At 48.2% G+C, this 25,201-nt stretch overlaps 1 protein-coding gene across 6 annotated transcripts in view; it reads right to left on the bottom strand.

Annotated features, from left to right (window-relative positions):
* ATL1 (atlastin GTPase 1) overlaps positions 1–11,192 on the bottom strand; it is a 47,431-nt gene extending 36,239 nt beyond the window's left edge. For 3 of the 6 annotated variants that reach the window (XR_014787769.1, XM_084834407.1, XM_084834394.1), the window contains exon 1: positions 10,682–11,114. Coding sequence is in view for 3 of the 6 variants with exons in the window: in XM_084834407.1 (XP_084690533.1) it covers positions 10,682–10,715 (34 nt within the window). In the remaining 3 variants the exon portion in view is untranslated. Of the gene's footprint in view, positions 1–10,681 lie in introns of all 6 variants that reach the window. The other 3 variants (XM_084834384.1, XM_084834417.1, XM_084834424.1) reach the window with 3 other exon arrangements.
* Positions 11,193–25,201: the final 14,009 nt, after the last annotated feature.

Genomic DNA, 25,201 nt, shown 5'->3' with positions numbered 1-25,201 from the left:
GCGGGGAACCCCCAAGTAGGACACGAGTGCAATAGTGCCCTCCAGCCCATGTTCCCAGCAACTGATGTACGTATACATACCGCCTCTGATACTGGAGGTAGTATATAGCCTGAGAGCCTTCTCCTCCATGAATTTGACTAATCCCTTCTAAAGCCATCTAAATTGGTGGCCATTACTACATCTTGTGGTAGTGAGTTCTATAGTTTAATTATAAACTGCGTGAAGAACTTCCTTTTATCTGTCCTGAATTAGCTTCATGGGATGACCCTGAATTCTAATATTTTGAGAGAGGGAGAAAAATGTCTCCCTGTCCACTTTCTCCACACCATACATAATTTTGTACACCTCTATCATGTCTCCCCTTACGCACCTTTTTTCTAAGCTAAGCAATCCCAAATGATGTAACATTTCCTAGTAGGGGAGATGCTCCAGTCCCTTGATCATTTTAGTTGCCCTTTTTCCAACTCTACAATATTTAGGTGTAGTGACCACAACTGTGCAGTTTTCCAAATGTAGTCAGACTATAGATTTCTATCAGGGCAGTATTATAATGGCCGCTTTATTTTCAATTCCTTTCCTAATTATGCCTAAAATGGAATTTGCCTTTTTCACAGCACTGGGCCAACATTTTCACTGAGCTGTCTACCACAACCCCAAGATCTCTTTCTGGGTCAATTACCACTGCTTCAGATCCCATCAGCATATACATGAATTTGTGATTTTTTTTGCTCCAACACGCATCACTTTACACTTGCTTACAATGAACCGCATTTGCCATTTGGATGCCCATGTTGGAGCTCTTCATTTTGGAAGAAGCAAAGGACCCATTTTGGATCCTTTTGGAGTTCACTGTCCCTTTTTGTTTTAAACACTCTAAATAGTTTGGTGCCATCAGCAGCAGCGTAGTGGCATATTCAGAAGTGCAGGGTCCCATCATGACAGTCACAGCCACGCCCCCTCACAGCCACGCCCCTTCTAAGATTGCGCAACCTCGTAAGATATATAGCCTTCAACTGGGATCCAAAAACAGCACAGCTGAGAGTAAGGCAGGGGGATTTCAACTCGATGTCTGAGAAAACACTGCAGGGGTGTTAATTTTTACATTTCAGGTTTTCAAAATATGATACTCTATGGAAGCTTCACCCTCTCAACTCGGCCCTCATGGACAGATCCCTTCTCAATGAAACAGCCCCCGGCACACTCCCTTAGCGCCCCAACATTACCCATTAGCCTTCCCTAAGCTCCCTCATTATCACTCTCCCATCCCGCAACAGAAACATCCACACAGCCAGCTGGATTGAACCACACACACACCCCTACCTTCTTTCTCCTCTCCCCCCAACTGTTTTTTTTTCTGTTTCCCTCCCCTCCACCAGGGTTTGTTTGCCCAACCTTGTACCAAAAAGTGTAGCTGACAGAGCAGGTAGCATTTGGCAATTCTGCTTACTGTAGAAATTGATGTTCAAGAATTAACAGTGCAATCCAATGGGTCTTTATTTCGAATTAAATTTACAGAGATCTTGGGAAAGCAGCTAAGGCTGCAGTCCTATGCACACTTACCTGAGAGAAAGCCCAACTGGCAACTGAACACAGCGGGGCTGACTTCTGAGTAAACATGCATAGTGTGTGATAAATCCTAAAAACTGGCACAAACCAGCCACCTGCCCCACCCCATAAGTAAATAATGGTGGCAGCGCCCCCTCCCCCCGCCCCGCTGCTGTGGCCAGCAGCAGCAGCAGCCCTGAACGGGTGACTGGTGTTGCAGGAGACGAGAGCAGCAGCAGGCACGCGGGCATGGAGCAGGGATGGGCGGAGAAGCCAAGAGCTGAGGAGGAGAGCGGGTGGGGGAGAGGAGGCTGCAGAGCTTCCTCAGGCTCCCTCTCACTTGCTCGCTCCCTTTGTCTGGCCAGGAGCCAGGAGCCAAGAGCCAGCCACCTGCACTCCCTCATTCTTCCCTAGCAGACTGCGACCCAGCTGGGGGCTGGCTTCAAAAAAAGTGCCCAGCAATGCCCCAGCACAACCCGCCACCACTACACTGCTGGTCATCAGCAATCTTGGCCACATCACTTTTGTTATTGTTGTTGTTCAGTCATGTGACTCTTCGTGACCCCATGGACCATAGCACGCCAGGCCTTCCTGTCCTGCGCTCTCTCCCAGAGCGTGCTCGAGTCCATATTCATTGCATCGGTGATGCTATCTAGCATCTCCTCTGCCATCCCCTTCTCCTTTTGCCTTCAGTCTTTCCCAGCATCAGGGTCTTTTCCAGAGAGTTTTCTCTTCGCATTAGGTGGCCAAAATATTTCAGCTTCAGCTTCAGTATCTGTCCTTCCAATGAGCACTCAGGGTTGATTTCCTTTAGTATGGACTGGTTTGACCTCCTTGCAGTCCAGGGGACTCGTAAGAGTCTTCTCCACCACCACAGTTCGAAAGCATCAATTCTTCGGCGCTCAGCCTTCCTTATAGTCCAGCTCTCACAGCCATACGTTACTACTGGGAAAACCATAGCTTTGATTAGACGGACCTTTGTCGGCAAGGTGATGTCTCTGCTTTACCATGCTGTCTAGATTTGCCATAGCTTTCCTCCCAAGGAGCAAGCGTCTTTTAATTTCATGGCTACAGTCACCATCTGCAGTGATCTTGGAGCCCAAGAAAATAAAATCTGTCACTGCTTCCATTTTTTCCCCTTCCATATGCCAGGAAGTGATGGGGCCAGATACCATGATCTTAGTTTTTTTAATGTCGAGTTTGAAACCAGCTTTTGCACTCTCCTCTTTCACCCTCAACAAGAGGCTCTTGAGATCCTCTTCGCTTTCTGCCATTAAGGTGGTATCGTCTGCATATCTGAGGTTGTTGATCATTCTCCTGGCAATCTTAATTCCGACCTGTGATTCATCCAACCCGGCGTTTCTCATGATGTACTCTGCATATAAGTTAAATAAGCAGGGCAACAATATGCAGCCTTGTCGTACTCCTTTCCCAATTTTGAAACAATCGGTTGTTCCATGTCTGGTTCTTACTGTTGCTTCTTGACCCTCGTACAGGTTTCTCAGGAGACAGGTAAGGTGTTCTGGTACCCCCATCTCTTTCAGAATTTGCCATAGTTTGTTGTGATCCACACAATCAAAGGCTTTAGCGTAGTCAATGAAGCAGAAATAGACGTTTTTCTGGAATTCTCTTGCTTTCTCCATGATCCAGCGAAAGTTGGCGATTTGATCTCTAGTTCCTCTGCCTCTTCGAAACCCAGCTTGTACTTCCGGTAGTTCTCGGTTCGCATACTGCTGAAGCCTAGCTTGTAGGATTTTGAGCATCACCTTGCTGGCATGTGAAATGAGCGCAATTGTACGGTAGTTTGAACACTCTTTGGCATTGCCCTTCTTTGGAACTGGAATGTAAACTGACCTTTTCCAGTCTTGCGGCCATTGTTGAGTGTTCCAAATTTGTTGGCATATTGAATGCAGCACTTTAACAGCATCATCTTTTAGGATTTTAAATAGCTCAGCTGGAATACTGTCATCTCCGCTAGCTTTGTTGTTAGTAATGCTTCCTAAGGCCCACTTGACTTCACTCTTGAGGATGTCCAGCTCAAGTTCAGTGACCACACTATCATGGCTATCGGGGACATTCAGATCTTTCCTGTATAGTTCTTCTGTGTATTGTTTCCACCTCTTCTTAATCTCATCTGCTTCTGTTAGGTCCCTGCCTTCTTTGTCCTTTATCATGCCCGTCTTTGCACAAAACGTTCCCTTGAGATCTCCGATTTTCTTGAAAAGATCTCTAGTCTTTCCCATTCTGTTGTTTTCCTCGATTTCTTTGCATTGTTCATTTAAGAAGGCCTTCTTGTCTCTCCTTGCTATTCTCTGGAACTCTGCATTCAGTTGGGTATATCTTCCCCTTTCTCCCTTGCTTTTCGCTTCCCTTCTTTCCTCAGCTACTTGTAAAGCCTCATCAGACAACCACTTTGCTTTCTTGCATTTCTTTTTCTTTGGGATGAATTTAGTTGCTGCCTCCTGAACAACGTTACGGACTTCCGTCCATAGTTCCTCAGGCACTGTCTATCAGGTCTAATCCCTGAAATCTATTCCTCACCTCCACTGTATATTCATAAGGGATATGATTTAGGTCATACCTGAATGGTTTAGTGGTTTTCCCTATGTTCTTCAATTTAAGCCGAAATTTTGCAAGAAGCAGCTCATGATCTGAGCCACAGTCAGCCCCAGGTCTTGTTTTGACTGACTGTATACAGCTTCTCCATCTTTGGCTGCAAAGGACATAATCAATCTGATTTCGATATTGACCATCTGGTGATGTCCATGTGTAGAGTCGCCTCGTGTGCTGTTGGAAAAGAGTTTTTGCTATGATCAGCGTATTCTCGTGGCAAAACTCTATTAGCCTTTGTCCTGCTTCATTTTGTACACCAAGGCCATGCTTGCCTGTTATCCCGGTGATTTCTTGACTTCCTACTTTAGCATTCCAATCCCCGATGATGAAGAGGACATCTTTTTTTGGTGTTAGTTCTAGAAGGTGTTGTAGGTCTTCATAGAACCGATCAACCTCAGCTTCTTCAGCATCAGTGGTTGGGGCACAGACTTGAATTACTGTGATGCTGAATGGTTTGCCTTGGATTCGTACTGAGATCATTCTATCGTTTTTAAGATTGTACCCCAGTACTGCTTTCCCCACCCTTTTGTTGACTATGAGCGCTACTCCATTTCTTCTAAGGGATTCTTGCCCACAGTAGTAGATATGATGGTCACCTGAATTAAATTCGCCCATGCCTGTCCATTTGAGTTTGCTGATTCCCAAGATGTCGATGTTCAATCTTGCCATCTCATGTTTGACCACCTCCAGCTTACTCTGATTCGTTGATCTGACATTCCAGGTTCCTAAACAATATTGTTCTTTACAGCATCGGATTTTCTTTTCACCACCAGACACATCCACAGCTGAGTGTCCTTTCGGCTTTGGCCCAGCCGCTTCACTCTTTCTGGCGCTACTTGGAAATACCCTCTGCTCTTCCCCAGTAGTGTATTGGACACCTTCCGACCTGAGGGGCTCATCTTCCGGCGTCATATCTTTTAGCCTTGTGATACGTTCCATGGGGTTTTCTTGGCAAGAATCCTGGAGTGGGTTGCCATTTCCTTCTCCAGTGGACCACATTTTGTCAGAACTCTCTGCCATGACCTGTCCGTCTTGGGTGGCCCTGCACGGCATAGCTTATGGCTTCACTGAGTTACGCAAGTCCCTTCGCCACAACAAGGCAGTGATCCATGAAGGGGGGCCACGTCACTGCTCACTCCTAATTCCAGATCATTTACAAATAAGATGAAAAGCATGGTCCCAATAAAGGTCCCTGTGGGACCCCACTGTTTACATCCCTCCATTGAGAGAATTTACCATCTATTCCTACTCTCTGCTTTCTGTTCTTTAACCAGTTACTGACCTTATAGGAGGACCTCTCCTCTTATTCCATGACTGTTTAGTTTGCTCAGGAGTCTTTGGTGAGGGACTTTGTCAAAGGCCTTTCAGAAATCCAAGTAAACAATATCTACAGGATCACCTCTGTCCACATGTTTATTGACACTCTCAAAGAACTCTAAAAGGTTAGTGAGACAGGACTTACCTTTGAGGAAGCCATTATTCTTTTTCAGCAGGGCTTGTCCTTCTATATGCTTACTAATGTTATCTTTAATAATGCTTTCCACAAATTTACCTGGAACAGACGTTAAGCTCACTGGCCTGTAATTTCCCGCATCTCTCCTGGATCCCTTTTTAAAAATTGGCATTACGTTGGCCATTCGCCAGTCCTGTGGTAGAACCATAGAATCATAGGGTTGGAAGGGGCCTACAAGGCCATCGAGTCCAACCCCTGCTCAATGCAGGAATCCAAGTCAGAGCATCCCTGTCAGGTGGCTGTCCAGCCTCGTCTTGAAGGCCTCCAGTGTGGGAGAGCCCACCACCTCCCTAGGGAATTGGTTCCATTGTCGTATTGCTCTAACAGTCAGGACGTTTCTCCTGATGTTCAGCCAGAATCTGGCTTCCTGTCTCTTGAGCCCATGATTCTGTGTCCTGCACTCTGGGATGATGGAGAAGAGATCCTGGCCTTCCTCTCTGTGACAGACTTTCAAGTACTTAAAGAGCGCTATCCTATCTCCCCTCAGTCTTCTCTTCTCAAGGCTAAACGTGCCCAGTTCTTTCAGTCTCTCTTCATAGGGCTTAGTTTCCACTCCCCTGATCATCTTTTTTGCCCTCCTCTGAACCCTCTCCAGCCTGTCTGCATCCTTCTTAAAGTGTGGTGCCCAGATCTGGACACAGTACTCCAGATGAGGCCTAACCAGTGCTGAGTAGAGAGGAACTAGTACTTCCTGGGATTTGGAAGCGATGCTTCTATTAATGCAGCCCAAAAGAGCATTTGCTTTTTTTTTTGCATTGTTGGCTCATATTCAGCTTGTGATCGACAACAATTCCAAGATCCTTCTCGCTTGTAGTGTTGTTGAGCCACGTATCCCCCATCTTGTAACTGTGCATTTGGTTTATTTTTCCTAGGTGCAGAACTTGGCATTTATCACTAATATATTTCATTCTGTTGCTTTCTGCCCAGCGCTCCGGCCTATCAAGATCACTTTGAATTTTGTTTCTGTCTTCCAAGGTATTAGCTATCCTGCCCAATTTTGTGTCATCCTCAGATTTGATCAGCATTCCCTGCACCTCCTCCTCCAAGTCATTCATAAAAATGTTGAAGAGCACTGGGCCAGGACTGAGCCCTGCAGACCCCGCTCGTTACCTCTCCCCAGTTGGAGAAGTTCCCATGGATAAGCACTCTTTGAGTCCGATTCTGTAGCCAACTGTGGATCCACCAGATCTAGCCCACTTTGAGCTAGTTTGCTCATCAAGATATCATGGGGCACTTTGTCGAAAGCTTTGCTGAAGTCGAGGTACATTATGTCCACAGCATTCCCACAGTCCACAAGGGAGGTGACTTGATCCAAAAATGAGATCAGATTTGTCTGGCAGGACTTGTTTTTGACAAATCCATGTTGGCTTGGAGCAATCATGGCATTGTTTTCAAGGTGCTTACAGATGGATTGCTTTATCATCTGCTCCAGAACTTTCCCAGGGATTGATGTCAGACTGACTGCTCTTTAGTTTCCAGGTTCCTCCTTTTTGCCCTTTTTGAAGATAGGGACAACATTAACCCTCCTCCAGTCATCTGGCACTTCACCCCTCCTCCATGATTTCTCAAAGATAAACAGATCAGCAATTTCACATCTGAGTTCTTTAAGAATTGTAAGATGGATACCATCTGGGGCCACAGATTTATTAGCTTTCAATTTGTCAGTAAGGTCAGGAACTTCAACTTTAAAAAGTTTAGTTCTTTATTCAAATTTGTGCGCTGCACTAAAGATCAGGATGGCACCTCTTAAGTAAAGTTCCTCCACAACAGACCAAGTTTATAAAAAGAGAGAACCAGTGAGCTAGCCACCTGACTTCTTCCAAGTCAGAGCACCCTCAGGTAAGTAGCTGAGAAGTAGTAACTTCTCGAGTTCAAGGAGAACTCAGGCATTTGTCTTTCTTCCTGCACCGTGCGAGGTTTCCAGGGGGCCTAAATGGCCATGCCCTACTGTTAGTTTCCCACCACAGCCTCTGACTTCACTGGCATGAAAACAACCTGATCGTTTTTATGGAGGCAGGGTGATTTGTCCCCACCATGACTTCAAGGACTGCAACCCCTGGAACTGCGGTATCCGGTCGCCATGACAAACTCCCAGATCACAGAATCATAGAATAGTGGGGTTGGAAGGGGCCTACAAGGCCATTGAGTCCAACCCCCTGCTCAGTGCAGGAATCCAACTCAGAGCATCCCTGACAGATGGCTGTCCAGCCTCGTCTTGAATGCCTCCAGTGTGGGAGAGCCCACCACCTCCCCAGGTAATTGGTTCCATTGTCGTATTGCTCTAACAGGACGTTTTTCCTGATGTTCAGCCGGAATCTGGCTTCCTGTCACTTGAGCCCATTGTTCCGTGTCCTGCACTCTGGCATGATCGAGAAGAGATCCTGGCCTTCCTCTCTGTGACAACCTTTCAAGGACTTGAAGAGCGCTATCCTATCTCCCCTCAGTCTTCTCTTCTCAAGGCTAAACATGCTCAGTCCTTTCAGTCTCTCTTCATAGGGCTTTGTTTCCAGTCATCTTCAGATCACTGTGGACTTTGAGGAAAGATCCTACTTATACCCCTTTTCCTAAATATTTGTGCTTTAATCTTCTCTCTTATATTTCCCAATTTCTCCCTCTGTACTACCCTTTGCATTGCCCTACTCCAGGTCATTTACATTCTAAGTTTGCTCTGTTGCATCTAAGCTGGGGGTGCAGAAGCTTTCAGCCCAAGGGCCAAATTCCATTTTGGAGAAGCTCTTGGGGGCCTCATTCCACTGGTGGGTGGGACTGCCTGCAAAAGGGGCAAAGCCAAAAATGCCAAAACAACCAGTATAGTTTAGCTTAAAGCAACTGCTGCCAGTAACTGAGCCTTAGGAGAGGCATTCCAGTCTTTTTAGAAAAAAACTGCACAAACACTGGGAAACCAGCAAATGATGGGGCCAGGAGAACAGGCTAGGGGAACAGGTGGGACAATCTGAAGAAACCTGGAAGGCCAGACTGGGAGCCCAGGAGGGCTGGATTTGGCCCCCAGGCCTTAGGTTCTGCATCCCTGATTTAGGCCTCCACCCACCCCACACTGCTTCCTTCTTTGGGGCCTGTAACTTCTCCGCCCCTCTCATGCTCTTTCTCTACCTGCTCCCTAGTTCTACATGTCTAGTGCAGCCTTCCCCTGCCTGATGTCCTCCAGATTTATTTATTTATTTATTTGTGGTTTCTCTATACCGACTGTCTGAAGCCAACCAAGGCGGTTTACAAAAAATGCAGAAGACGAGACAATCAAATACAAAACACAGTAAAACACTAAACGCAACCTTTAAAGCCACTGACAACCATTTTAAGGGCCAAGTCAAGAAGATGCATCTTGACCTGCTTGGAGTTGCAGTCCAGTTGGAAACCAACACATCTGGAGGGCACCGGGGGGAGGCTGGTCTATGGCGACAGTTGCTGGTCCAACCTTAACTGGGTTAATCTAAACAACTTCTGCATTCTGTATCAAAGCCATACCCATGGTAATTTTGTCTCTTCCGTAATGAAGCCTGCACACTAATTTATACCTCTACATGCAATCGCTAATATCCCCTTGGCATGTGTGAAGTGCAATCTCTCTGTCAATACTTACTGTCAATCAATTATGCGTGCGTATCAGAGGGCATGTGATCGAGAATACAGTAATCCCATCACCATCCTTTTTAAAGTACAATGCCCAGAACTGGACACAGTACTCCAGATGACCTTTGATCAGTGTAGAAAAAAGCAGAATGATTACTTCCCATGCCTTGAAAACTATGGTTCTATTAAGGCAGCCTAAAATTGCATTAGCCTTTTTTGCAGCCACATCACATTGCTGAGTCATGTTCAGCTTGTAATGGACTAATCCTGAGAACCCTTGCATATGTCTAATGCCAAGCCAGGACCCCCACCCCCGGCCACCCCATCCTATCCATGTGCATTTAGGGGGCATTGTTTCATCAAAAATCAGAACTTTATATTTTACTCTGTTGAATTCCATTCTGCTAGTTTCAGCCCAGTGTTGCCAACCCATTTTCCATCCTATTTTACTGTTGTCTTCTGAGATGCTCGCTATTGCTATCCCACCCCACCCCAGTTTTCTGTCATCTACAAATCTAATAAGGATTATGTGGTTTTAAGTGTTTTTATGTTGTTCCTTTATTTTGTTAGCTGCCTTGTGCATCTCCGGATGGAAGGGCAGGATATAAATTGACCAAAATAAGTTAATACATGCATACATAGATCGACCCTCACTCACGCTGATCCAGTCTCCTGGCGGATAGCACGCAATGCCACACCTTTCTGACTTCAGATGAGTTAATCAGCCACGCTATCCCCCTCCCCCAGCACGCACTGCCGGTCCAGCTTGCTCTCCAGTTGCTTGCTCCGGAGGTTAATACTACAAGGCTTAGTCTAAAACGGATCAGAACCCCCCACACCAGCACAAACAGCAACCTTTTAAAGGGGGGGGGAGCTTTCCTTTGCTAACCACCATGCAAGGAAGCGGCCTTCGGCGTATGCCCAGAGTCCGACGACGGCGCAGCCACCCCCACGAGGCAGACCCCCCCTTCTCATTCCGTGTGCATTTCTGAATGCAGCCCCTGCCTCGCCCCATTGTCTCCCCTCCACCCCACCCGTGATCTGCCCGCAGAGGCTGCGTCCAGCACGCCGGCAGCTGCCGCAGGGGAGGGGCGGGGTGGGTGGGGAGAAAGACAACAACCGGGGCCGACAGGGAGCCCGGGGGCGGCAGGAGGAGAGCGAGATCTGGGGCGGCTCCGAGGGTCCGCGGCCTCGCCCGCCCGCCTACAGCGGTGGGGCGGAGCCGCCGGGCCCCCCCTTCGCCAGGCCAGCCTAGGCGAGCGCTGGCGACGCGGGCTCGGAGCCGGCGCCCCCGGGGACGGGGCGTGGAGCTCCCGCGGGCCGACCGGGGAAGGCCGAGCCAGCGGCGCCTCTCCCCGCGCCTGGGCCCCGCGCCCGGGCCCCGCGGGCAGCCCCGAGTCGCCCCTCTCGGCGGGGACCTACCCCAGCTGTTCCGCTCCTTGCGGCTCTGGGCCATGGCCGCCCCGCCTGCGCCTCGGACGGCGCGGACCCCTGGACGCGGCGGCGGCGAGGGCGGCGGGCCGAGGAACGCGCCGCGCCCTCAGCTCAGCATCTCCGGCGGAGGGCGCGAGGCGAGGCGAGGCGAGGCGAGGCGAGTCCGGCGCGGCCGCGGCTCCGCTCCTCGCGCGCTCGGGGCCCGGCCGGCGCTCGCGAACGCCGCCCGCCGCGATGCCAGCCCCGCGCGCGCTGCCCGCGCCTCCGATCGCGCCCCGCGCACCTGCAGGCGGGCGGCTGCGCCGACGACACGCGCATCACGGGGCGCGGCGCCCGCGCCTGCCTGCCTGCCTGCCTGCCCGCCCGCTCGCCGGCGCGGGACGGCGCGGGCGGCCGCTGCGGCGGCGATGCAGGCGCGCTCACGGGGCCGCGCCGCGCACGGCGCTTCCTCTCCCCTGCTGGAGACGGAGCGGGGGGGGCGGACGCCCGACCCGTGTATAGAGCCACGTGTGACGCGCACGTGTGTACTTGATTCGCGCTTTCCATTTGGGGCCAGGATACGAAGGGCGGGATCGTTTCTTTCAGCATAACAGGATAGCTTATTTCAGTATATGTAACGCGCGGTGGCGCTTGCCGTTACAGAGCCTAAGAGGGCAGGTCCCCGCCCCTTGAAGCTTGCAGTTGGCAGACACGGGAGGAAGGGGAGGCTGGGTAAACAGAAAGGTATGCAGGCACCTGGCGCATATGTGAATGGCATCCCCGTGTTTCAGAGGCTGGGGACCCTTAGGCATTACCCACACGGCGCCCCTCCCCACATACTCCAAGCCTAAGGAGGTATTTTAAAATGCAGGTGGAGGGGCAGCGGGTGCCTGTCAGCCAAAGGCCCAGTGCGACGGAATTGCAGAGAATGCCCACAGCAGCATTCCTGAAGGTGAGGAAGCCAAGCGTCCTCTTGAGAGAGTGGGTCCAAATGAGGGACAAATGGGAAGTCTGGGGACACCTTCATGACAAATGCACTGATTGTAGTGTTTGTGGGTGCACCAGGTGGCCACCTAAGCAGGTAAGTATATAGATATGAGTGCAACTCCTTGCAGTGAGTTGATATCTATGTACCCACCACCAGTGGTGTAGAAGGAAATTTTAAAGTGCACGTGCTCATCCAGACAGTCCTCATAGCCACACCCGCAGGGGCAGTCCAAAACTGCAGGCAGCTGTGTCCATCCGTATCAACAAACGGTTTCTAGAAGGTTCCATCTTCACCAAGAGCAGGAGTTTTGTAAAGCTAATGGGTCTGAATTGCCCATTCATGACCAGACGGTCCCAGATATTTTGCATGACAACAGGGAGCAATATTAGAATTGTAGAATAGAAGGTTTGGAAGGGGCCTACAAGGCCATCGAGTCCAACCCCCTGCTCAGTGCAGGAATCTAAGTCAAACCATCCCTGACAGATGGCTGCCCAGCTTCATCTTGAATGCCTCCAGCGTGGGAGAGCCCACCACCTCTTAGGTCATTGGTTCCATTGTCGTATTGCTCTTAACAGTCAGGACGTTTCTCCTGATGTTCAGATGGAATCCGGCTTCCTGTCACTTGAGCCCATGATTCCGTGTCCTGCACTCTGGGATGATGGAGAAGAGATCCTGGCCTTCCTCTCTGTGACAGCCTTTCAAGGACTTGAAGAGCACTATCCTTTCTCCCCTCAGTCTTCTCTTCTCGAGGCCAAACATGCCCAGTCCTTTCAGTCTCTCTTCATAGGGCTTTGTTTCCAGTCCCCTGATCATCTCTGTTGCCCACCTGTGAACCCTCTCCAGTTTGTCTGCCTCATTCTTAACGTGTGGAACCCAGAACTGGACACAGTAGTCCAGATGAGGCCTAATCAGTGATGAGTAGAGGGGAACTAGTACTTCACGGGATTTGGAAGCTATACTTCTATTAATGCAGCCCAAAAGAGCATCTGCCTTTTTTGCAGCCACATCACGTTGTTGGCTCATATTCAGCTTATGATTAACAATTTCAAGATCCTTCTTGCTTGTAATATGTGCATTTGGTTTCTTATTCCTAGGTGCAGAACTTGGTATTTATCCCTATTACATTTCATTCTATTGTTTTCTGCCCAGTGCTCTAGCCTATCAAGATCACTTTGAATTGTTTCTGTGTTCCACGGTATTAGCTATCCTGCCCAATTTTGTGTCATCTACAAATCTGATAAGCATCCCCTGCACCACCTCCTCCAAGCCATTAATACCTCATTACCTCTGCCCAGTTTGAGAAGATCCCATGGATAAGCACTCTTTGAGTCCGATTCTGTAGCCAACTGTGGATCCACCGGATCGTTTTTTCATCCAGCCCACTTTGAGCTAGTTTGCTCATCAGGATATCATGGGGCACTTTGTCGAAAGCTTTGCTGAAGTCGAGGTATATGATGTCTACAGCATTCCCACAGTCCACAAGGGAGGTGACTTGATCCAAAAATGAGATCAGATTCGTCTGGCAGGATTTGTTCTTGACAAATCCATGTTGGCTTTGAGTAATGACGGCATTGTTGTCAAGGTGCTTCCAGATGGATTGCTTTATCATCTGCTCCAGAATTTTCCCAGGGATTAATGTCAGACTGAGTGGTCTGTAGTTCCCAGGTTCCTCCTTTTTACCCTTTTTGAAGATAGGGACAACATTAGCCCTCCTCCAGTCATCCGGCACTTCACCCATCCTCCATGATTTCTCAAAGAGAATAGACAGTGGTTCTGACAGCTCTTCTGCCAGTTCCTTTATTACTCTAGGATGCAGTTCATCTGGCCCTGGAGATTTGAACTCATTCAAAGTAATTAGGTGTTCCTTTACCATATGCCTATCGCTCTCAAGCTGGAATCCTGCCCCTTCAGCCTGTACTTCGCCTTTGCCAGGGGGTCATAGACCCTCTTTTGGGAGAAGACTGAGCCAAAGTAGGAATTGAGCACCTCTGCCTTTTCCTTGTCATCTGTTATCATTTTGCCATCCTTATTTAATAGCTGAACCACCATTTCTTTCCTCTGTCCTTTACTATGCACGTATTTGAAGAAAGCCTTTTTGTTTCTTTTTAGCATCCCTCGCTAACCTCAGCTCGTTCTCAGCTTTAGCCTTCCTGATGCCATCCCTGCGGTTCTGTGCTACCTGCCTGTACTCTTCCTTTGTTGCTTGGCCTTCCTTCCACTTCCTGTATGTGTGCTTTTTTGTTTTCAGGTCATCTCTAAGCTTTTTGTGAAGCCACATTCATTCTTCTCCCCCCACCCCCGAGCTACTGTGAAGACTGCAGCTACGCTCAGAGGGAACAGGGACGTTTGAGGGGTGGCAGATGATGCCCGCGAGCCCCGCCCCCATGACACCACTGCCATGAAGACCCATTGAGGTCACTGGGACATCCCTACGGAAGCATTTATAGGATTGCAATCTTAGGGTGTTATGCACACTTCGCTGGGAGTCCCACTGAACTCAACAGCCCTTAGTTCTGAGTAGGCACTCATAGCATTGCGCTGTGGGTTGTTAAGTTGGCCCAAGGCTCATCACGGTTGTTGTCTGTCAGCAGTGAACTGAAACAGCTGCCCTTTCAGTGAGGGTCAGACCGCCCGGTGTCAAGGTGATGGGCAAGTTTTGTCCCCACTACTACATTGTCCCCAACAGTGGAGGCTGGTGGCTCCAATGTCAGTGGGACAGTGAATCCTCTCTGGGTTTCAGTGAGAACCAGCCAGAACTCTACAGGAGCTCTGCACCTTGGAGAACTCCTTTAGAGTTCTGACTGGCTCTGACTGAAACCCGAAGCAGTTTTATGACCCCACTGACATCGGAGCCACCAGCCTCCACTGGTGCCCAACTTCAGTGCTTTAATTTCCCTCCTAGGAATTAATGACCATCACTCAGGGACAACACTGGGGTGATGTATAGCTCTATCTTTGGCTCAGAAGCCTCAACCTGCCTTCTGTGCCCTAGTCACACCAAAGCGTGACTGAAGGTTGCAAATGCAGGGAGCTGCCTTTTATTTATATAAATCAGGGGTCGGCCACATGGGGGGCTCTGTGGTGGGGTTTGCCTGAAAGTTTTGAATTGGAAAATTTTCCACTGCAAATTAGCTTAATTTGAATATCATCATTTCCATTGGAAAAAAATCAGTTTGGGCAACTTGTGGCCCGCCAGATGTTTTGGCCTACAACTCTTATCATCCCTCACCATTGGCTATGAAGCACTGGAAAATGTGCTGCCCCACATCAGAGTCTGGGGCCACCCCATGGGCCACACTCTTGCCACCGCTGAATTAGGTGGTATGGCACAAAAAACAATGTGATTTTTGACCTAAATTTGTCCTTTCAAAGCTTCCGTAGCACTTTGCTGTTGAATTCTGACAGCACCCCTGAGATAGATAGTAATTCTTATCGTTAATAAGCACCGTCCAACCATAGTTAAGAACTTTCAGGTTCCTTTGAATTCGCATGCTCAGTTCCCCCACCGCAATGGGTGGGTCTTGAAATGGCTTAACTTTTGGCAGGATTGTGCCCAGCCCATGAGGTATAAAGCACCGTCCAATCCAAGTACAGTGGACCCAAGATGATGGAGGGGCAGAATCTAAAAAGACATAAAGAACTGGAGAGAAGGAAAGCAATATGAAACAAAGGAAATGAAGGAGAAAGCTATTGCACATACTGTGTGTGGGTTTTCTACGCTACACAGAATTCTGCTTCCTTGAAAAATTAATGCTAATTCCTGTCTTTTTGCTTACTTAGTATAATTTATCCTCCTTCTGTTAATTATGGGAAGAGTATGATTTCCCTGGCAGGTGGGAATCTTCTCTGGCCACACACACCCTCTAGCTCCCATACTCTCACCTGGCATTGGTCACAGACTGTTAAGCATAACTTTGCATCCATAGGGGCTAGAATCTTGTTTTGTTTTTTGTTTTTTAAATCCACTGAGATTCTTGGGAAGCCAGATTCTATGCCCAGTGCCACATTCTGCGGGTTTCCTTTGTTTGCATGGTATTTCAAAATACACTGCACTGATTAGAGTCATGGAAAGGCAACAGGCCACTCAACCCAACCACCAGACCACCCAGGACAGCACTGACCACCCATCAGCTTGCTGCAGTCCAGGATTGCCATCTGTTTGCTGTCTTCTGAACTGGCTGCTCCTCCATGCTTTTAGCTGCTGTCCTGTTCTTTGCAGCCAGGATTCCTTGTACTACTTTATACCAGCCCGCAATCCACATGATGGCTGGGATAATAAGAGCTGTAGTTCAAACTGCTAAGAACTTTACAGGAGGTATAAAGTGAACTAGTAGCTATTCTGATATGCCAAACATATGGGGCTTTCGTCATAGAGGTGTCAGGGACAGAGTGATGTCAGGGACAGACAATATGTGTCCACTGAGACTATGGCCTATGGCAACTTTTGGTTTTAAAACCAGACATTTATAGTAAACAGCTGGGGAACATTTTCAGCAGGAAAGTGGCACAGGACCTGATCTAGATTGGGGGCCTGAGGTTGCTTTTTCTTCAAAAATAAAAATGGCTGATTTAAGTGTGCTCTTTAAAAAGCATGAATAATGGAAAGTGTCATTTCACCCTTATGCTATGTGTGACTTTTATATTTTTCAGTCTCAGTGGCACGACCCTGCACATTGCTTTCCTTGAAGTAAAGGAACAGGGAAAGTTTGGACACAGCTCTGTCTTGTCAGTTAGAATGTACCAGCACAAGCATGGGGCTGGGCAACATGCAGACACCGAACACACATGATACACAAAGGTCGGGCATGTGGCTTTCTGGGCAGGACTGTGTTACTGAACCCATTCACAAGAGGAGATTCTGTGTGGATCACCACTAGAAGGTGACTACCAAAAGCCACCTGTTGGGCAGAAAGTGGTTGTGTGCATTGGGCCGTGGAATGACCACTCCAAGAAATGCTTGCCCAGATGTGGCGAAAGGTTCTGGTTCAAAATCAGTTGTATACTGGAGGCCACTAGTCTTAAGATTTTGTATTATTTTGCTGACAGTTGTCTCCCTCACAGTTATAAAGTTTGTGAAGAGTCAGTTTTGTTTCATTTACAGTTATTTATGATTCTATGACAACCTTGGTCAAAAAGCTGGAGCACTCTTCCCCAACTCGGTGCCCTCCAGATGTGCTGCACTACAACACTCATAATTCCTAGCCAGCATGGTCAGGGGCTGGGAATGATGGGCATTACAGTCCAACACAACTGGAGAGCCCCAGGCTGGGGAAGGGTGAACGAGAGAAAGCTTTCTGGGTAGCTCACTGTGTCGGTAAGATGTGATCTAATTCTCACCTTCAGTGGCTGTTTGGTGTCACCCACATCATTGCTTCTTGGGTGTTTGGTGTATTGTATCACAGAACCACTTCCTATGTTTGGTGTGCTCAGAGCTCTCCCATGTTTCTTATGGGAGTGCTGATTATAATTGTGGTGGAGATGCATTACCACAGGCCCCGCGGAGAACACCACTGCTACAGACAAAGCCAGCTTATTCAGTTGTCCACCCACCCTCCCTCCCTCCCTGTGAGTTCTGAATGCAGGAGTTTCTCTGCCATTCACAAACACCCATCATGAGATTGAAAACACTATTCGGTAGCATTTTAAGAAGCAATTAAAATATCTGATATCCTGCAACCATTAACAAACACACACACGCACACACAAATAGGTTACATGCAAGCAAACCTCTGACTTCAGCATTGTTCATGGGATTGAAATGGTCACCTTGGTAGATGATCTTTGCCGAGAATTAGGCAGGGGGTGCATTTCTGTTGAATCTTTCAGTGGGGTTTGATACCACCTACCATGGTATCCTTCTGGATCATCTGTCTGGGTTGGGCATTTGGAGGCACTCTTTGTGGTGGTTCTAGTCCTTCCTGGAGAGTCATTTCTAAAAGATGGTGCCAGGGGACTTTTATTTAACCCCATGGTCTTTGGCTTGTGGGATCCTTGGTTCTATCCTGGAGGAACCCTCTTCAGAGCAGGAGCTACAGCTCCCAGAGACAAGCAGCATTGAGGAGCAGCCCATGCCAGGAGACCAGGAGATGGACAGGAGGGGCCCTGGCCCTTGCAGATGTCTGCAGGTCCATCTCCACAAAAGGGGGCCACTTCTCTTCTGAGATGGAGGCTGAGTGACCATTCCTGCCCCCCCCCCAAGTGGCGGAGTCTCAAGGGCAGGCCTGAACAATCACAGTGAGAAGGAGTGTCTATTTGTAAAGGAAGGCTCCTCATGAGTAAAAGACTCCTTGTGAGGAGGGCCCTCCTCATGACAAGGACTTCTAGAAACTTCTGATGTGCTGCAGCTGGGTCCTGGGTGGGCTCTGAAGCTCCAGCTTATCAGCTCTTAGTTGAGACCTGCTGATTGCTGGAACGATACCTTTATTTCAGCTCCCAGGATCTTGCAATCTGGCTTCCTTGACCTTGCTTCTTCTGGATTGATCTGTCCTACTGCTCACCTCTGGACTCCTGATAAGATCTTGCCTTTGGACTGCCCTTTTTTCTAGACTGGTAATACTGGGCTTTTGACCTTGGCTTCCCTACTGGCTTTGCTACATGGGTTTCCTCCAGGGCTGAGCCTGACCCAGCTATGGTAGGACACCTGTCCCTCATGCTTTTTAACATCTCCATGAACCTGCTAGGAGAGGCCATTCAGAGTTGTGGGGAACAGCATCATTGTCCTGCCTGGCCCAGCCCAGGATGACTCCTCCTCAGACTAAGACCTAGATGATGGGGAGTCCAAAGAAACCCCCAGCATCCTGGGAGAGGCTGCTCTGGGCTCATCCACAGAGGAGAATCTGGAAGGACCCCCAGAAGGGGTCTCCAGCTCACCTGCAGCAGATGCTTCCCCTGTGGTATCAGAAGGGGAAACTGAAATGCTTCCTGGCCCTAGGGAATGATGATGCCAGAAGGTGGATGTGGCCACCCAGTGATGGAACACATACCTCAAGGCCCAAAAGAGCCAGGCTTCTTGGGGGTAAGGGACTCCTTGTGAGTAAGGAGCCCTCATGGGTAGGGAGGCCTGGAAGGGCTGAGCCTGGATGTTGTCTAGGTAACCAGGCTATATGAGTCCTCATGAGACAAGCCAGTCACACCCACTCCATCGGACTGATTTCCCACACCTGAGGCAGGTGCATCTGTGGCTGACCTGACCAGGAGAGAAATTGCAGCTATGTGGATGATCCCCAGTCAGATACAGGTTTATGAATCTTGTCTAATTGTTCTGGGCATCAAGAAATATAACAATTTATGGGTGGTGTTCCCTTGCAAGCCTGACAACACAAAATTGGGGCCAATAAATATATATTTATTGCTCACCTTAGATAACAACATACTTCCATCACATTGAAGCAGACTTTTTGAAGATAACAACATACTTCCATCACAAGCATCCCTAGATACATAGTTATAATTACTAAAAGTATAATAGAAGCAGTAGCACGCATATTCTTAATAAAAGTAAAATTCAAGTTCCTCTCAACCTAACTATCAATTTTTCATATTTACCCTAAATAGCAGGCCTGGTTGACAGAGCTTGCATAAGTATGTTTGGCAGGCTTCTCATTCTCCCAGGATCTCTGTGTTCAACCAGGTCAAAGTTTTAGTATTTATAACACTCTGCTTAGCATTAGTGCTAGTCCCTTATCTTAAACATCTATGTAGCTTGATTTAAACAGGAGCTTCAGGCCTAGCCACAGGTCCTGCACCTAACCCAGGAGGGCCTCTCCCCAACACAGCCTACAGATACCTTGTGAAGTTCCATCTCCAGCTGGAAGCTTTTTGCTTCCAAGAACTAACCAGCCCACTTGTGGTAAGCTCCGTGGCTCCAGTTCCAAGAACACACTTTATTCTCAAAGCTCCTAGCATATATTGAACTCAATACTTCTATTAAAAAACAATCCAATCCTTGTTAACCTTACATGTTACAATGCCTAGTTCGCCACACTCTGTTGAGGGCTGCTGGAGCAATCCAGGTCCTTCACTCAGCCCTTTACAACCTAGCTTCTTGACCTTGTTTCCTGCTCCGACTGACCTCCTGTGCTAGACACCCGGAACCCAGCTAAGATCTTGCTTCTGGAACTACGTCTGCCTTGAACTGCTCCACCATGCTTGGCCCCGGCTTTGTCTGCAGATCCTGCTTTTCTGGGCTGCCTTGATATCCTGACTGGTCTTGTTAATCTGCTGGCCTTCGTCAGCCCATGATCTAGTGGTAGGACTTCATCTTGACCTTGGGCCAGGGACCGGGATGGGACTTGTCGCAGGTAGGACAGACATCAGCATGCTGATGACACTCATCTCTTTCTCCCTTTCTAACCATCCCAAGGAGACTGAAGACGTCTTACACTAGTTCTCGATGCTAGCAATGGGATGGATGAGGGCTAACAAAGTGGAACTAAATACAGACAAGACAGAGTTTCTTCCGATCAGTTGGAAGCATTTCAGTTTGGCTGTTCAACGGTGTTGGAAGGGATTGTGCTCCCACTACAAATTCTGGCTTGTGGATTGTGGGTGTTCTTGGACCCAGCATAGATCTGGGTTTTCAGGCCTCCGCTGTGGCCAGGAGCACCTTTGCACAATTAAGATTGGTGAGCCAGCTGTAACCCTTTCTGGAACCTTTCAGTCTGGCTATGGTGATCCATGCCATAGTTGCTTCTTGTCATGTTTATTGTAACACAAGCTATGTGGGGCTGCCTTTGAAGACTACTCAGATCAAAAATGTAGAGTTAGGCTTCTTATGGAGGGTGGGATATTGGGCTCATGTTCTCTCCTCTCCCCTTTTGTACCATCTACATTGACTGTCTATTTGTTTCTGAGTGCAATTCGAAGTGCTGGTTTTGACTGACAAAGTCTTAAGCGGCTTGGGACCAGTTTACCTGAAGAACCACCTTTCTCCATATGAGACTGCCCCAGAACTGAAGTCTTTCACAGCCTGCCTGGCCTCCCCAACCCGGCCCACGAAGGCTTCTGGTGAGGCCCTGAAGCCTCCCTGGGAGAGCAGCTTCTGAACAAGCCTTGAAGCTGAGGCTCATGGGCTTCTCACACCCCTCACCTTGCTCAATCAGGAAAGGTGTGAGGTGGGCAGAGCCTGCTCCTGGCTGTGCTACCTGAGCAGTGCTCTGCAAGGCACCAGCTCATGGTAATTGCTCCCTCCTTCCCTTTTCCCATGCAGGGGTGGGCAAAGCTGACTCTCTCTGTGTGAATGTGGTTCAGGGAAGCACATAGAAAGGCCACATGCCAGCAATGTGGTGGCCCTACTCATATGCTTGGCCAGAGCCAGTTGGTCCCTCAGGCGCTCCACACCTGCCCCAAATGGCTCAGGCCCCAAATCAACTGAAGGAGCATCTCTCCGTACATAACCTGCCCATGTTGTGTAGAAATGGAAATGCTGAGGTGAGGAAAAATGCAGTAGAGGATACTCCTTGGAGAAGGGTGACAGTTAGGCGAAGAAGAACTAGACACCACTCTGCACCAGTGGAAGCAGTGGTGCTATGGAACCGATTTCAGGTACTTGCGGATGAGACTGGAGGACAGCCTGCAGAGGAAGAATCACAGGGGAACCTGCATGAGAGTGAGCAAGAGGCTAAAGGTCAGTCAAACAGAGGCGATGAAACCCAGGCCTACAAGAAGAAGAGAAGAGTAGTAGTAGTGGGAGACTCCTTGCTGCGTGAGATTGAAACCCAAGTATGTCGCGAAGACCCATGGACTCACCAGGTATGCTGTCTCCCAGGAGGACAGATTAGAGACATGACTGCAGGGTTGCCTACACTGACAGGTATCCTTTTCTTCTCATCTGTGTGGGAACAAATAATACCACCAAGCAGAGCTACAAAGAAATCACATCAGACTTTGAAGGTTTGGGAAGGAAACGCAAGAACTTAGGGGCCCAGATAGTTTTCTCATCCATCCTTCCAGTAGTTAGAAGAGGGGTAGAAAGGGAAAGAAAAATACTCCGGGTGAATGACTGGCTACAAAGGTGGTGCTGGCGCGAGAGATTTGGATTCTGGGACCATGGCCTTTACTTCCTGGAAGATGGGCTGTTGGCAAGGGACGGGTTGCACCTCACAAAGGATGGGAAGAATGTGTATGGCCACAGCATGAAGAACATCAGGAGGGCTTTAAACTGAATCCTACGGGGAAGGGAGATGTAAAGTTGGGGGTAACAATGGATGAAGGCTCATGCACCGCAACGGAGAGAACAGCTCTGATAGCGCCCAATAATAGTCTTCAGACACAAGTAGGAAGAAAGCCAGACTATGAAGCACATGGTCTTTGATGTCTATATACTAATGCCCAGAGTATGGGAAACAAACAGAACGAACTTGAACTCTTAATACAAGAGGGAAATTATGACCTGATAGGTATAACTGAGACTTGGTGGGATGACTCTCATGACTGGAATACAGCAATTGAAGGATATAACTTGTTCAAAAAGAACAGGAGGAACAGAAAGGGAGGTGGGGTTGCACTGTATGTGAAAAATACATATCTCTGCACAGAAATACAGGAGGAGGAGCTTGGTAGCCCCATCGAGAGCATCTGGGTTGAAATAAATGGAGCAAAGAATAAAAGGAACCTGGTGGTCGGAGTCTACTACCGGCCACCCAATCAAGGAGAAGACAAGGATGAAACTTTTGAAAAGCAAATAGCCAATATTTTAAGGAAGCATGATGTAGTAGTAATGGGGGACTTCAATTTCCCCGATATTTGTTGGGAGACAAATTCTGCAAAACATGGCCCCTCCAGGAAATTCCTGACTTGTGTGGCGGATAACTTCCTCCTACAGAAAGTAGAGGAAGGAACTAGAGGATCGGCTATCCTTGACTTGATCCTAACCAACAGAGATGACTTTGTGGATAAAGCAGCAGTTACAGGAACTCTGGGGGAAAGCGACCATGTTGTACTTGAGTTCTTGGTTCTAAGGGAAGCAAAAGCCGAGTGTAGTCAAACGCGTACCCTGGATTTTAGGAAAGCTGATTTTCATAAACTCAGAACAATGATCAGTAAGGTCCCATGGCAAGCGTTGCTAGCGAGAAAAGGAGTCCAAGATGGGTGGGAGCTTTTAAAAAAGGAAATTCTCAAGACACAATCACAAACAATTCCAACAAGAAGAAAAGGTGGAAGACAACAGAAGAAGCCAATGTGGCTTCACAAAAAGCTTAGGGATGACCTGAAAACAAAAAAGGACACATATAGGAAGTGGAAAGAAGGCCAAGCAACAAAGGAAGAGTACAGGCAGGTAGCATAGAATTGCAGGGATGGCGTCAGGAAGGCTAAAGTTGAGAATGAGCTGAGGTTAGCAAGGGATGTTAAAAACAACAAAAAGGCTTTCTTCAGCTACGTGCATAGTAAAAGGCAGAGGAAAGAAATGGTGGTTCAGCTATTAAATAAGGATGGCAAAACGATAACAGAGGACAAAGAAAAGGCAGAGGTGCTCAATTCCTATTTTGGCTCAGTCTTCTCTCAAAAGAGGGTCTATGACCCCCCTGGCAAAGGCGAAGTACAGGCTGAAGGGGCAGGATTCCAGCTTGAGAGCAATAGGCATATGGTCAAGGAACACCTCAATACTTTGAATGAGTTCAAATCTCCAGGGCCAGATGAACTGCATCCTAGAGTAATAAAGGAACTGGCAGAAGAACTCTCAGAACCGCTGTCTATTCTCTTTGAGAAATCATGGAGGATGGGGGAAGTGCCGGATGACTGGAGGAGGGCTAACGTTGTCCCTATCTTCCAAAAGGGTAAAAAGGAGGAACCTAGGAACTACAGATCAGTCAGTCTGACATCAATCCCTGGGAAAATTCTGGAGCAGATCATAAAGCAATCCATCTGGAAGCACCTTGACAACAATGCCGTGATTACTCAAAGCCAACATGGATTTGTCAAAAACAAGTCCTGCCAGACAAATCTGATCTCATTTTTGGATCAAGTAACCTCCCTTGTAGACCCTGGGAATGCTGTAGACATCATATACCTCGACTTCAGCAAAGCTTTCGACATATCCTGATGAGCAAACTCGCTCAAAGTGGGCTAGATGAAACAACGATCCGGTGGATCCACAGTTGGCTACAGAATCGGACACAAAGAGTGCTTATCAATGGGACCTTCTCAATCTGGGGAGAGGTAACGAGTGGGGTACCGCAGGGCTCAGTCCTGGGCCCAGTGCTCTTCAACATTTTTATTAATGACTTGGAGGAGGAGGTGCAGGGAATGCTGATCAGATTTGCAGATGACACAAAATTGGGAGGGATAGCTAATACTTTGGAAGACAGAAACAAAATTCAAAGTGATCTGGATAGACTGGAGCGCTGGGCAGAAAACAACAGAATGGCATTTAATAGGGACAAATGCCAAGTTCTGCACCTAGGAAAAAGAAACCAAATGCAGAGTTACAAGATAGGGAATACGTGGCTCAACCACACTACGAGCGAGAAGGATCTTGGAATTGTTGTCTATCACAAGCTGAATATGAGCCAACAATGTGATGTGGCTGCAAAAAAGGCAAATGCTATTTTGGGCTGCATTCATAGAAGCATCGCTTCCAAATCCCGGGAAGTACTAGTTCCCCTCTACTCAGCACTGGTTAGGCCTCATCTGGAGTACTGTGTCCAGTTCTGGGCACCACACTTTAAGAAGGATGCAGACAAACTGGAGAGGGTTCAGAGGAGGGCAACAAAGATGATCAGGGGACTGGAAACAAAGCCCTATGAAGAGAGACTGAAAGAACTGGGCATGTTTAGCCTTGAGAAGACTGAGGGGAGATATGATTGCACTCTTCAAGTACTTGAAAGGTTGTCACAGAGAAGAAGGCCAAGATCTCTTCTTGATCATCCCAGAGTGCAGGACACGGAATAATGGGCTCAAGTTACAGGAAGCCAGATTCCGGCTGAACATCAGGAAAAACTTCCTGAGTGTCAGAGCAATATGACAATGGAACCAATTACCTGGGGAGGTGGTGGGCTCTCCCACACTGGAGGCCTTCAAGACGAGGCTGGACAGCCATTTGTCAGGGATGCTCTGACTTGGATTCCGGCATTGAGCAGGGGGTTGGACTCAATGGCCTTGTAGGCCCCTTCCAACCCTACTATTCTATGATTCTATAAACTTGAACTCTTAATACAAGAGGAAAATTATGACTTGATAGGTATAACTGAGACTTGGTGGGATGACTCTCATGAATGGGATACAGCAATTGAAGGATATAACTTGTTCAAAAAGAACAAGAGGAACAGAAAGGGAGGTGGGGTTGCACTGAAAAATACATATCTCTGCACAGAAATACAGGAGGATGAGCTTGGTAGCCCCATCGAGAGCTTATGGATCAAAATAAGTGGAGCAAATACTTAAGAATTCTATGATTCTTAAGCTCCAGCAGAGGTTCTTCTCCGACTTCCTTTGCCAAGGGAAGCTCTTTGTGTATGGCCTTCTTGGTGGCAGCACCCCATCTCTGGAATACCATCCCCATTGAAGCTCAGTCTGATGGAGACACTGCTATCCTTTCAGTGCCA

The sequence above is a fragment of the Heloderma suspectum genome, chromosome 1 (assembly GCF_057233095.1).
Source record: "Heloderma suspectum isolate Gila_16-S chromosome 1, 16-S_ref, whole genome shotgun sequence".
In the NCBI taxonomy this organism is placed as follows: Eukaryota; Metazoa; Chordata; class Lepidosauria; order Squamata; family Helodermatidae; genus Heloderma; species Heloderma suspectum.
The sequence above is the reverse complement of the archived record's forward strand: the minus strand, read 5'-3'. Positions and strand labels throughout refer to the sequence as shown.